Source organism: Hippocampus zosterae, chromosome 21 (genome assembly GCF_025434085.1).
Source record: "Hippocampus zosterae strain Florida chromosome 21, ASM2543408v3, whole genome shotgun sequence".
NCBI lineage: Eukaryota > Metazoa > Chordata > Actinopteri > Syngnathiformes > Syngnathidae > Hippocampus > Hippocampus zosterae.
This window is the reverse complement of record NC_067471.1, coordinates 5,403,139-5,417,601: the sequence shown is the minus strand read 5'-3', so window position 1 is coordinate 5,417,601 and position 14,463 is coordinate 5,403,139. Positions and strand designations below refer to the sequence as shown.

Here is a 14,463-nt window from a genome sequence, read left to right as displayed (position 1 = left end):
GGGAAGATTTGAAAGGCTGGGAAAACACAGCATCTCCTGATCGCCACGGTGATTCATGCTGACTGCCTTTTTTTTTATGAGGGAAGAATGACTTTCTCTGCACCTCAGTTGGGGTCCGGGGGGGTGGACTGCAGCGTGTGGTCATAAAAAAAATGGGGAAGTCGTACAATACGTGTTACAGATGGTGCGATGGGATCATTTGTGTTGGCTTAAATAGTTGCATCTGCGCGTCTGCGCGTTTCCTTTCCGCGATGGGACGGCGGCCAGGTACAGTAGAGAAACTAAAGGACCGAGAGACAACAAAAGACAGTCGCCCCCCCCCCCCAGGGAAAGAAAAATCGAGCGGATAAATGGAAAAGGGGACCTTCTGACTTCTTGGGAAAGTGATAAAACATCTGCGTCAGTTTAATTAGGACTTCTTTTTTTTGGGGGGGGGGTTCCGATACAAGAGAAAGGAAAATATTGCGAACAGAAATGACAACATGTGGAGGGGGGGTAAAGAAGGAAAGGAAGCGCACGACTAATTGGAGGCCTGCTGTGTTTACATGGCTGCCAAACCTGCTACAAATAGCACAATTGCAATAAATCATCGTGACATGTTGTTGGATTTATTCACTCCCTCCCCCTTTGCCCGAGTTCCTTTTGCAGCGCTCTGTAGGATTTGAATAAATGCAAATTTGCAATCTGCATTGATTAATGCGCTGACGACGCCTCGTTTCTGATTGGCTGTTTTTTCTTGGGGCGCGGTGGGTGTGTTAAAAATCCAATTCGAGGCACAAGATGACACCAGAGAGGGATGATTTTTTTTTCAATACATCACCGTAATCGCAAAGACCCTCTTTAAAGCCCCCCCCCCACCACCACCACCACCAACTCAGTACAATTCACCCATGTCGCCATTCAACAAGAAAATAATCGCTGCGAGTTCAACTCAACAGGCCCAGATTTTCAGATTTGCGTGGAAACTGAGATGACATCACCGTCGTTATTGACTTTGTGTGACATTTTTATTTGGTGGTTGAGCCGGGATGTCTTTCGACTGTAAAACATGTCTCGGGTCAACCAAAGTCGGGGAAAGGTGGCCTCAAAGTGTTGTTGTGCGGAATGTGACGTAAACACGAGGGAAGCAAGGAGCTCCCGTTTGCCCGAAAAAACCCCCCAAAACAAATACGTGCATTGTTTTATGGTTCAAGGTCTCTCGGTCCTCCCCCCCCCCCTCTGCTTGTCCTATTTACTTCAACCTAAGCTGCTCTAAGTGCCCTCGATGGAAGAGTTGGGCAGTAAACAATCCATTTCAGAGGGAGCACAACGGTGATCCTAATATGGTGCTGTTTCATTCATTGGAGAGAGGAAGTGGAACAAGGGACCATTATGAACGAATAGCCAGCGGGGGTTCAACCACGAGGGAGCCGCTGCGGGGCCCCCCCACCCCTGACATGGAAGCAACAGAGACTGGAAGCCATGTTTTTTTTTTTGTTCCTCGGGTACCTGATGGGGCACAGGGGAGCAAAAAAAAAAAACAAAAAACGGAACGAAAATACATTGTTCTCATCCGAGGCTATTTTTGGAGCCGACCTATATTGACATCTTCTGAGGTAGGACGCCCCCCCCCTGCCCCCCCCACCCCCCCAAAAAAATGTTCGCCCTCTCGCCGTGCATCAGAGCAATTAGAGCGACATCCTGCAGGAGTTGGGTCGGGTGTTTAGCAAAGCGGGGTGGCGGGTTGGGGGGGGGGGGGGTGGTGACCAATGCAGACCCTTTTCTGAGCGTGTTTTAGAGTGACAGGAAACATTAAACCGCACACACACACACACACACACACACATTGCCCCGACCCCCCAATTAGCTTGCATCTTCCCTCCCGAGAAAGAGAGCAAGCGAGAAAGAGAGAGAGAGAGAGAGAGAGTGCAGGAGCAGCCAGTTGTTCTTCACTCCCCTGCTCGAAGTTTCGAGGCAGACGTTCTCGGCTGGGACGCCGCGCTCATGTCAGGATTAGGAGCCGGGGACGCGGGACACACCGGCGATCTGCAGGTCCTAATTGACCGACCCGAGCCCGACTCGCTCCCTGGTCAGGTAGGACTGACATGACACCGTTTGCATTCGGGGCGGGGGGGCTCGTGTGATCGACGTCCGGCCACATGGTTGTGATTACAATCCCGCAAGGATTGAAAGGGGAGGGGGCGGGGGGGGGGGGGGTGACTACAACACTCATTCATGCTTTTTCTGGAATTATAACATAAAATATCACCATTGCTTTTTTTTGTTGTTGTTTTAAACCTCATCGTATACTTTCAAGTCTCGAAACTAAAGTGCTCTCACTGCGCTTTAAATGGGTTGATCCAATTGAGACAAAAAAAAAACAAAAAAAACAGCGCACCGATTTTGCCAAGGTAGCGTTCTGCTGATGTAAGCGCATCTTGCAGACGTTGCCGCTCTGACCAAGGCCAAGATCTCTTCAGTCGGGGTGGGGGGGGGGATTTCAAGGTGGCCCTGTGGAACTTCTATAATTTACTAGTCTGTCCCTTGTAACGAGGGGGGCTGATCCAGATAAGATGGAGCGAGAGGGGGTTCGGCGGGTGGGGGGTGGGGGGGTACGATTAGTGTAGCCCATTTAAAAATGGTCGGGGTTAATTATGCCCCCGTAATGACCGACCGCAGATTTATCTCGTCTATACGTCACTTAAGGGAATTTGGGCTCAGCTGTGCAACATCCTTTTTGGACTTTTTGACATGCAGCTTAATGTAAATCGAGGGGAGGGTGTGTGTAGGGGGGGGGAGGGGTGTGTGGGCATGCCCCCCCGCGTGAGTAAAATTCCAGCCACATGTGGTTTCGCCCTGGAATTCTGCCCCAGTCAAGGGAAGGGAAAGGGAGGAAAAAGGCTTAACTTGCAAGTGTGTGCTGATTCGTTAGGCTGCCAATACTTTTCAAGTCTCGCTGGTTCGGCTACTCGGCGCTAAGCGGACCCCCGGGGGGGGACACACAGGTTTTTCGTTATGATCCCGCCCGACTGAACAGTCGCCCCCGGCGTTCACTTGTCAACGATTCCGTCCGTGAAAACAAAGATCGAAAGCATTCATCGGGGCGAGGTCTGGCCAGGTGTCGTCGTTTCATCACACTTCGAAGTGCCAAATGGTGACCCCCCCCCCAACCCCCACCCCCCTCGCGCTGAGTCATCGCCGGATGATTTGAATGAATGCCCGACTGTACCGATTTTCCCGCCAAAGACGAAATCCAGATGGCCGAAGGGTTTTTAGTGGATTGGCCCAAGAGCTAAGGTGGGGTGGGGGGTGGGGGGTGGGGGGGGTGGGGGGGTGTCACTGAAAACAGCATATCTCAAGCACGATACATTGGCGGTCCCGACACAAAGGGAAAAAAAAACACGGAATCAGATTCGCTTGGGGGATATTGGAGGGGAAGCGGCCCCTCGGAAGTCGAATCAAAGCAATTTCACATTGCGCTGCATCATATTGCCCCCCCCCCCTTTTTTTTTCAAAACCAAACAAATCTGTCGTCAATTAAGCGCTCGGGGAACCTCTCTGGTTTCCATATGCGACTGTATGCCCGTATCAACGCGATCTACGCTTTCTGGTTCGACATTCCAAAATGGCGTCTCCATTTCCTGAAGTCGCCCCCCCCACCCCCCTTCGCATTCACTGGTACTGGATTGTCAGCCTTTGGGGTTCTTTTCCGTAATTGGAAACAAACCATCCCGTCGCTTGCAATTTCCAAGCGCTCTCCTCCTGGCTGGACTTTTGCCTTTCTTGGAGCTCAGCTCGAAACCCCGAGCCACTTCGTCAATGTTCTGTCCTGAGTCATGTTTCTCTCCGAAAACTTAAAAACGATTTCCCATTCGCCTCCACGCGGTTTTCCTCCCCGTATGTGGTACGCGATGATGTCTGTTCTTCGGTCTGCCGACGTCCAATGACCCATCCGAAATCCGTAGACTTTTCATAAGGTGGAATTTTTCTCTTGCCTCTTCCCGGATTGTATACGAATTCAAGTGAGGGGCAAATGGTGCAAAAAGCAAGCCAACGCAAGTCTATAAATGGCCACACATCTGCTCTGGGAACTTTGTTTTGAAGCCGCAGTTGTAAATTGTATCGGTTTCCGAAACGATTTATGAGCAATTGAACTCCCCTTGTTTTCAGAAACAATGGTTTCATCACATTCAACGCCTTACGTAAGTGACGAGCGCAGCCCGTCAAGCCTGTTCTCAATTTTTGCATCAAAACGTCAACTTAAGTGAAAATGTCATTTTGAGGGCACCAAAGTATTTTTCCAGCAGCAGATGATACACGCCCGCGGAGATATTTTGGGCCACGTCCCTGGAGACGGAAGGGACCACAGCCCTGTGCAAAATATTGACGCCGCAGATGTTTTATAAGAGAGGCCTGGTTGGGACGATAATGCTAGCCTGCGACGGCTAATTCCGGCTGCTTGCGGGCACGGCGGGAAACCGCATCGGCTTGGGTCCCGGGGGAACGCATCGTATCGCGGATGAGTTGCTGCCTAACAGCTGGGATGGCAAAAATGACCCACGCCCGCTTCCGACGGCTTGGACGAGCTTGACGTGTCTCAAACGGAGTGAGAGTTGAAGAGCGATAGGGTTTCCGTTGCCGGGGAAAGACGATACGCCGAGGGACAAATGGAGCGGGTGACGAATAAACAGCATTGGACTGAGATTTGTGGGACTGGAATTTAGGACAGCGCGGATAAAATGGAATAAAGGGGGAAGGGGGGCTCATCGGGTGTAAATTTAACCCGGTAACAATATCACAGAATGTTAATAGTGCTTCGGTCTAAAGGTGGGCGGAGCCTTGTTGGAAATCATTATAAGTGACAAAGTCGGGTTGCTGCATCCACATATATTCGCAGCTGTTTCTGTCTGTTATTCACACAAAAGAATCATCTGCGCTGACGGGCTTGTTCCAGTCTGCAGGACAGTCAAGGGGAAGCGGGGGTGGGGGGTTGCGGTTGGTACAGTTTGGAACTGTAGTTTTGAACTGGAGTTTTTCTATGCGCGATGCTTGGAAAGGATTTCGGCTCCTGAGTGACTAATTTTCGCAGCAACTGCAAATCCTTGAACCCTGAGCTTAGCAACTCATCCGTCCGGTGGTGATTGGGTCTCTTAGAGGTCTTAATTTGACATTTTCTGATAGTTCCATGCTTCTTTTTGCAGAAGCAATGGCCTATTCTGGTCACGGTGCATAGACTAAGGTCCATAAAGGAGGTTGATGAGTACAGAGCCCTGGACATGACCCTTTGGGGTGCATCCATGACCTTTCCAAAAAAGAAACCGCAGTGTATTTACAGACAAAACAAGACCTAAATCCACTTCCTGTCCTATTTTTTTCTTGTTTTTCTAGCTGTGACAAACTCATCACGTCGTCTCCCGAGATTGACCTGACACCCAACATGCGTCTCCTCGCCGCCCTGTGTCTCTTGCTGTTCCTGCGGTTCGCCGAGCCCCGCCGAGGCCGGCGGTCCGACGCCGCGGAGCGAGGGAGCGCCGAGTGGGCCCATACGCGGGGTAGGGGAAGGCGCCAAACTCAGGAATGCAAGGAGTACTTTGACGCGGGGGAGAAGTACCTGGACTGTCAGGACAGGCAGTTGACCACCGTGATGGAAGGATGGCCCAAAGATATCCACCACCTGCTGCTGGCCAGGAATAAAATCCAGGCAAGTACGGGCCGGTCTCAGGATATGAGACACGTCGCATCTGCCGCGCTTCCGACGTGAGCCGCGGCTAGTCCAGTCATCTTTTATGTCTCCAATTAAAATCCCGGGATTCATTTCCATCCAGTCGGTGGAATCTGCCTTCTCACCGTGACCCAAATTAGATCCGGTTTGTTGACGGCACGAACATCTGTGCGCCATCACAGTAGGGGGGAGATCAAACGGAAATCGGATTGTTTGCGCACGTGTGCTTCACAGAAAGGCACTCATTCAATGAGCAACCTTGCTTTTCTGCGTATACACAGAATGGCTCCGGGTTTACCGGGGACGCAGAAACGATGGAACTTTGGGATGGCGGGACTGGGTTGTTTGAATTCCCGGTACCTTACAAATGACAACAAATCCCATATCTCCCCATGTTTAGGTTCTGAGGGACAACATGTTCTCCCAGTTCAGCCAACTAAAGAGCCTGGACCTCCAACAGAATTCCATTTCCATGGTGGAAGACCGAGCATTTAACGGCCTTTCCAAGCTCAGGACGCTGCTGCTGCAACACAACAGCCTGAAAACGGCCTCCGATGAGGTCCTGCTCCCCATGCCCCGCCTTACCTACCTCCGTCTCTACGACAACCCCTGGAGCTGTCACTGCCCGTTGGACAGCTTTCTTAGGACGCTGCAGGTGCCTAGTAACCGCAACCTGGGCAATTACGCCAAGTGCGCTGAGCCCCTTTCGCTGAGGGGCCAGAAGCTGAAGAAGCTGAACGTGGACTCGTTGTGTGCAGGTGACAACCGGGTGGATGAGACTCAACCTAAGCCACCCACCAAAAAGATAGTGGCCACATCCATGTGCCATACCTACATGTTCCCCAAACCCGTGCTGGACTGCAACTACAAAGGTGAGCGTGTCGGTTGTCAACGAGACAATCCCTCCCTCCCAACCCCCCGCCACTGTCACGGTGACATCATCAAGACTATGACTTGACTCGTATCGAGATGGGGAGCTAACGTGCATAAAAGCTACATAGGCGCTACGTTTGAGCGCACCACTCTGAAGTACTTATGGGGTGATTGAGCAATTAGACCGTCAGGCAAGAGAGCTCAGCCGAGAAGTGTTTCAAGGTTTTTCACGCTGTCCTAGCGACAAACAAAGGGGAGTTTTCAAAGCTGGATCCCCGACTTGACGGACAAACTAGCTAGGATGTGGTTAGTACAACACAACAGGGATGGGTTTAAAATGGGATCAAAGAGAAGATCAAACATGCCGAGTTCTGAACTTCTGGAGATGAAAGTAAGTCATTTTAAACTAAAAAGGAAAACTCTTTGCTTAGGCTACATCTTCCATCTTCCGAGCCGCTTGATCCTCACTAGGGTCGCGGGGGGTGCTGGAGCCTATCCCAGCTGTCTCCGGGCAGTAGGCGGGGGACACCCTGAATCGGTTGCCAGCCAATCGCAGGGCACACAGAAACGAACAACCATTCGCACTCACACTCGCACCTAGGGACAATTTAGAGTGTTCAATCAGCCTGCCAATGCATGTTTTTGGAATGTGGGAGGAAACCGGAGCACCCGGAGAAAACCCACGCAGGCCCGGGGAGAACATGCAAACTCCACACAGGGGGGCCGGAGCTGGAATCGAACCCGGTACCTCTGCACTGTGAAGCCGACGTGCTAACCACTGGACTACCGGGCCGCCCTGCTTAGGCTACATCCATTTTCTAAACGGCTTATCCTCACAACAGTCGCGGGGGTGTTGGAGCCTATCCCAGCTGTCTTCGGGCAGTAGGCGAGGGACACCCTGAATCTCTTGCCAGCCAATCGCAGGGCACACAGAGACGAAAAAAAAAACCATCCATGTTCATGCTCACATCTAGGGACAATTTTTCGAGTCTTCAAGTCAGCCTGCCGTACATGTTTTTGGAATGTGTGAGGAAACCCACGCAGTACCCGGAGAAAACCCACGCAGGCATGGGAAGGAAGAACATGCAAACTCCACACGGGAAGGCCGGAGCACTGTGAGTTCGACCCGCTAACCACTGGACAACCAGGCCTCCGGTGTCGGCCACACTCCGATATCTTTGAACGAGGCGATATTTAACATGAAACATAAACATGAATCCTTCCCTGAGGAAGTCGTCAAGAGCATTGAAAAACGGTCTCTTCGTTTTTATACCTCGCTTGGCTAGAAGCAAAGCAGTCAAGATGCAGGCTGGAAGTAGCGAGGAAATTTTGGGAGCCAAACAAAGACAAAGAGGAAGAAGGGAGTCCAGTCCTCTATCTCATCTCGCTTTCATGTCGGCCCAACCGTGTTCTCTTGAAAACGACGCACGGGCTTTTTGGATGGAACTCACATTGGACTCTTTCTTGTCTTAGAGGATGACGGCGGATCAAATAGAAACCATCTTGCAAATCTTTTTTTCACAAAGTCAGAAGCCCACAAAGCGCCAATTGTGTCGGGCAAACGATGGAGGAAAAAGGTTTTGCATATTTTCCGAGCATTTCTACACTCGGACTCTTGAATGGGGTCTCTATCCGACTCCCCGACATTGATTCCAAACAGTTCTGCCTCGTCACCGGGTTTACGACGCAACCCGAGTTTTGCCCCTTCGAATGTTACGCAAACGCCGCGGTCGGGTGGAATAAACACGCGAATTGGTTTCAACCGTTAAGATCTTCGGAAATCGGATGCCTTAACAAGGTGTCGTTTTTTTCTTACGACCTGGTGCGATGATTGCATCACGAAAGGGCGACCACTTTTGAGGTCTAAACGCTGCAGCAACGATGAAATGGAAAAGACCGTCTGCCGTTTGCACGGAGTTCGATTTCTACCCGGTCCTCAGTTCCGTCTTTCGTGTCAAAATGGCGCCTCCCCTGTGGTTTAAAGCCTGAGGTGAACCGCAGCAAATTTCAGGCTCCACGTCATCAAGACTCAGTCAAGGCAGCTACAGATGTGCGCAGGGACACATTTTTTTTTTTTTACACAATAGCACACTGAATAGTACTTTTTAATTAATGCCATTATTCAAAACAAGGGCGGATGAAAAAGACCAAAAAAATTTAATTAAAAAAAAATGCTTCCCAAGTGTCTCGGAGGGAAAAAGGAAATCGAATCCAACCCGATTCTGCCAGGTAATGAGACATTTCCTGCAGGAGGTCCGTTCGGAACTGGACTGTGTGCAAGAGTTATGAAACTTTAGCGCCCGCGCGTTTCAAATGAATGCTGCGCGCAGCTACTTGTGGCGACAATAAAGCAAAATGCCTCGGCTGGAAAAGCTGTAATTAGCCAAAACGGGGGGGCCTGAATCAAAGAAAAAAATATTGCAGTGTTTAAAGAATATAAACCATGTGCAATAACAACTTACAGACTCACAAGTCACGCTTCTTTCACCCTCTGTAGTCGACTATGTGGATTAATGTGCACCAGTCCAAATAAATCAGATATATTTCGGCTTCCTCACATGCTTGCGCTGCACATTTGGCCATTCAGTCAGTCTGTGAACCCCCCCTTGCCTCGTCCGCCCGTCCCGAACTGAACTGTAATTCACAAATTGTGAAAAGTCAACATCTTCTCTCCCTTTCGAAACTCCCCTGGGCGTTGAAAGAGCTGAAGCCACGCCCCCGCTAATTAACTGTCAATCAAATCCGACTGCTGCAACCCAGAAAAAAAAATGGATGCTACTCTTAACATCTCCAGTGCACGTAGGAGCCGCGAAAATGTATCCGCTTAAAGCCCACAATGCCTGTCGTACACATTTTCCGTGTCATGACAACGAGGCGCTCTCAAGGAGCTAGGGCAGTTCAAAGCTCGGGTCCAAACGCTGGTTATCATGTCTGGGCTTTTTTTTTCTTTTCTCCTCACGTCTTGCTTTTTCACCTTTCTCTATGTCACACGCGTGCACTCACGGCAGACAACGAGGCGCTCGAAAAAGTTTGTTGATTTCAAATTTTGAATTCAGTCAACTTTTTCCGGTGTACATATTGTACTTCTCCGCCTCCGTATGTTTTCAACAATTATCTTCAAACGCGTGCCTTATATATTGAGAACCCAACCTCTTGGGCCTAAATGTATTTTTTTTTAAACCTATTTTCATCAGTATCCTGTGGAGGAAAGTATAGCTTGCTTGAACCACAGCTTCTATCTGAGACAGAATTTGCGTTTAGTCCGAACGACACCAAGCCAATCCCAAAGTCTGATGTGCCAAACGCTTTCCAGCTGTCATTTGCAAACAGGCTCCGAAAAGGCTGCAGACACACACTCGGGAGAAAGAAGTGAAGGAAAAAAAAAAAAAACCTGGGAATCCCTTTCGATTGCAAGTCTGCGGAGGAGCATGAAACGTTACCTTAAAAGTCTGCTCCTGCGATAACAACAAACCTTGGAGGTGCATTTCTGTATTCCAGACTTAGCTTGACGGCACCGCGCCGCCATGATAACAGCTTACAACATCTGCGCCGGTTAAGTGCGCCTATAAAGCCTTGCAACATCTGCACTGTAAAAAAAAAAACGTCCACCGGGCTTCTCGGCCTTAAACCGCGTCCACGCGGGGAGCTGCAGACAAAGACGAAAACTGCACAACGCACACGAGGATGATTGCATCCGCTCACCTGCGACTCATTTACAACAAAGACACTTGAGGAGGCCACACAAATTCAAACCGGCTTTTGAAATTATGATTTTTTTCCCCCACTTCATTCAAAAAGCCTGACAGCGAAATGGGAGCCACACTTTTGTTTATCAAGCGTAAAGATGCCGCATAGTGATTTTTGACGAGTGGGAGAATGTTCGCGCAATTACTGAACGGCCGGCGTCGCGGAAATTACTGGTTCTTGCATTCAAGGCCAATCAGAGGGGAAATGTGGAACCTTGGAAACGCATTGGGAGTCTGTGTTTGTTGTTGGGGGCGGGGGAGGGGTGGGGACGTTGCACACCACCCACGCAACATCTTGAAAATAGTTAGACTCTGACAAATCGGATCTTCGGGGGCTCCCGTTGACTCTGAGGTGACCTGTGGGAACTTGCGTTTTTATAAGGGGCGGAACGAGATGGACAAAGCAGATGCAAAAGAAGCCTGGACGGTGCAAAACATGCTCAAGTTGTTCATCACAACAAATTCGCATTGATTTTCCGATAATAATACTCAACGGGTATTCTGAGCAATATGGGTGCGGCAACACACGTAGACAGACAAAAATAAAACTCAAACGTGGCGAATAATGACTCATGTTTGCTTGCAGCTTCATGAGGAGCTCTGATGGTCTTCATTTATATCCGTATGTCTATTATAACACCCCCTGGTGGTCAAGGCGTGCACAGCATTGAATTGAAGCATTAAATCACGATGAGAAAGATTTTACATGCCATTTAATTTGGTTGCATAATTGTATATACAACAATATTGTTGAGTGCTATCTGATATGGGGGGGGCGGGGGGGGGGATGTTATACCATTTTTGTTGGCGCTTTTGGTGGGCAGCTGGAACAGATTAATGGCATTTCCATTCATTTAAATGGGAAGGATTTGACGTGTTTTGAGTTCCAAGTGTGTTCAAGGAATAATTTAAACTCTGAAGTCAAGGCGCAACTGTATGCCGAAAGAATGCGTTTCAACTGAAAGACTCCCATCTCGGGAGCAGCTAAGTTTAGCCTGGGTTGCTAGCGGAGAGCTACAGTGTGTGTTTTTTTTTTTCCTCAATCATACCATCATTTACTTTTAAGAGTAACGTAAGAAGTTTAAAATGAAGTAGAATTGTGTTTGAACCCTTTCATGCACCGATAACGATAACCTGTAACCTGGAGAACATGATCAGCTGTAACCGACGTCCCCGAAAGGGTTCAACGAATCATACAGACAACTATAAAATTCCTGACTTACCGCGACAGGTGAAGTGATGACTCCCTTCCTTTTTCCTGGCAGGTTTGAGCAACGTCCCGTCCGACCTTCCCTCCGACATCGTGAAGATGGATCTGTCCGGCAACAACATCAAACATCTCAGGCCTAAGCAGTTCCTGCATTCCAAAGACCTCAAGATGCTCAACCTCAGCAGCACCAGCCTGAACCAAATAGACTCAGGTGCTAGCAAAAACATTTTTTCTTTTCGGTTTTGGGTTGTTTTTGTTTTTTTGCATGCACAATCTATTAATACATTGAAAAAGATCAAGCGTGCCCAAGCGTGATAAATTATGTTGATCCTGCAGCATGTGTCTCCCATTCCGCTAATGGACCGCCGAGAGGCTAACCGCTAACATACGTCGGCGGCGCGGAAATGAAACCCCTTAACAAATCCTGGTCGTTGTATTCGTTAGCGCCTCCGTGTAAATAATCTTCCCGGCGGCTTTCTCTCTGGAGTATTTGGTCGTTATCTCCTGCTTGGTGTCAAATTCCCGTCACGTATCCGTTTTGAAGGGTCGCCGACATAAAAAAATGGCAAAGATGTTCAACGTAGGAGGTTTGATATGCCGGTGAAACGAGATATTTCCTTTAAATAATCCAATGACAGCTTCACATGTCTATTTTAATAGTTTTGGGGGCGGAGGGGTCAGAAGGTCGCGGTCAAGCAAGCCAGATATTTAAAAAACAAAACAAGGACGTCTCCCTCATCCTTTTTCATTATTTCTTTAAACGTTCAATTATTTTGAAACATATGGTGACCCCTTCCTCCCCCCCGTCTTCCTGTTTCTCTCCCACTGTCGTCGTCGAGATCAAAGCTAAGCTCGAGGCCACAGCAGGAAACGCTCGGAAATGTCTTCTTCCACTCGCTCGCCTTCCTTCCCGTCGTTGCACAAGACACTCGATTGAGTCGCGTTCATTTTCGGCGGCGGACGAACAAGGGGAGATGTCGCGCCGATGACGCGCGATTTAAAAACTTTTGAAATCTGCCTCGAATAGCAAAAACCCGCAATTGACACCTTCCCTCAAAGATGACCATAAAGCATCAACACCCTGACTCTAGCACAGGGGCGGGCAAACTTTTTGGCTCGGGGGCCGCATTGACTTTTAAAATTTGACAGAAGGGCCAGGTCAGCACGAGCTATGGTACATTTAAAAAAAAAACTGCATTTGTTGACAGTCCATATCAAACATCAACAGAGCAAAACCATGAAAGTACTATATTAATATACTTTTTAAAATGTTGTGTTGTTGATGACTTATTTTAGCCTGTGCATTGCTGCAGATGGGTTGTGATCATACCAGTAGAAGTAGAGCGATACAGAGGTCCTAGGTGGTCGAAAAGACCCCCCCCCCCTCCCTGTGTTCTGCAACTTCAAGTCAATGCGCCACCTGGCGGTGAAATTCCTGTCATTACAAGTCCAATTGAAATGAATGCAATCATTCACATCGAACCTTAATTGTGGACCAACTAAAAAGACAAACGGGCCAGATTCGGCCCCCGGGCCGTAGTTTGCCCACAACTGCTCTAGCATGTACACAAACATGAACCGATGTTACAAACAAAATGGTTTTACAGCACTTCCAAAATTCATTCTGCTGCTACCATCATGAGTTACCTCATCAATGAAGACTAGTGAGTCAGTTCCAGGAGCAACTATGTGAGCCCAATCTGCTTGGGGGAGGAGCTAATCTTTTTTAGCCAGGGTTGTTTAGCGGACCGAGTGAAGCGAGCTTGAATGGGCCAAACCATTTTCCCCCCAAGTCATTTGTTCTCCTCTCAGGTGCATTTGCGGGACTGCTGTACCTCCGCGAGTTGGATCTGTCCAACAACAGCCTCCACTACTTCCAGTACGCCGTCCTGGAGGACCTCTACTTCCTGCGCAAGCTGTCCTTGAGCAACAACCCGTGGATCTGCGACTACAACATCCACTATTTGATCTACTGGCTCAAGCTGCACCCCGGCGTTGCCCACACGGGCCTCATCTGCGCCGAGCCGCGCGAGTTCCGGGGTTGGCGTGTGGTTGACTACGTGAAGACCTACAATGGGGAGTGTCCCAAGGATATACAGACAGGAGGGGTCAACAACGGGGCACAAGGGGGGACGGAGAACGAGGCGCAAGAGCTGGTGGGGGAGACGGAGGAAGGGGTCCAGCTGAGGCCCCTGAAAAACCGGAAGATGAAAAAGTTTGAGATCATCAGGTTGAGTTAATCTAGAAGTGGATTAATAGTTTATTGTTGGTGTGCACGGGGATTTAGTATTGCATCATCTTGAAGGTTGACACAGTGATTTTATGTGTTGAAAGAAAACACCGGTGTTTTTTTTTGTTCATTTTTTTCATTTTGCAATTTATGAAAATAAAAAGCGGAAGTCTTTTAAGGGCATCTTATTTTTTTAGAAGGGATCCTTCGTTGTCACATTGCTGTGCTTAGTCAACTTTAGTTAACGCAGAGGTTTTCCCCTCAACCGGATTTTCTTCCCAAATCAAACACCGCCCCCAGCTGCTCAAAACTATGAACTACAGGTGCTTTCTCTCTCAATTACTTTTCCTTTTGTACTGGCGAATGAATGAATGGCACTTTGGATAAGATCTTTGCAAATAAAAATGTGTCTATTTTTTTCTGAGAGTTTTTCCCCCCCAACAGTCAAGTAGATATATTTCAGATTCAAGTATAGAATAGCGAAACTTCATTTCAGCATAATTAGAATGAAAGATAAATTAGTTTAGAACGGGTAGGTAAACAATGGCCCGGGCACCACATTGGGCTCTTTAATCCAGCCTATTTCATCTGAAATATTTGTCAAATTATTATTTTTTTGACAAATTAAACCGTTTTCTTTTCTTTTTTTCCATTAAAAACAATAAATGTAATCAAAACATTTTTGCCGTAAACATCTCAGGAT

The 14,463-nt window shown here is 48.6% G+C and overlaps 2 protein-coding genes across 4 annotated transcripts in view; one reads left to right on the top strand and one right to left on the bottom strand.

Moving 5' to 3' along the window:
- ccdc146 (coiled-coil domain containing 146) overlaps positions 1 to 14,463 on the bottom strand; it is a 52,109-nt gene that overhangs the window by 30,969 nt on the left and 6,677 nt on the right. For 2 of the 3 annotated variants that reach the window (XM_052056093.1, XM_052056094.1), the window contains one exon: positions 11,544 to 11,635. In XM_052056093.1, coding sequence (XP_051912053.1) covers positions 11,544 to 11,622 — 79 coding nt within the window. In that variant the 5' untranslated portion in view covers positions 11,623 to 11,635. Of the gene's footprint in view, positions 1 to 11,543; positions 11,682 to 14,463 lie in introns of those variants that run through there. The other variant, XM_052056097.1, reaches the window with a different exon arrangement.
- On the top strand, positions 1,888 to 14,178 carry lrrc17 (leucine rich repeat containing 17). The gene is made up of 5 exons (XM_052056196.1): positions 1,888 to 2,073; positions 5,368 to 5,680; positions 6,102 to 6,573; positions 11,586 to 11,741; positions 13,343 to 14,178. The coding sequence occupies exons 2-5, from the start codon at positions 5,417 to 5,419 to the stop codon at positions 13,768 to 13,770; spliced, it is 1,320 nt and encodes a 439-aa protein (XP_051912156.1). The 5' UTR covers positions 1,888 to 2,073; positions 5,368 to 5,416; the 3' UTR covers positions 13,771 to 14,178.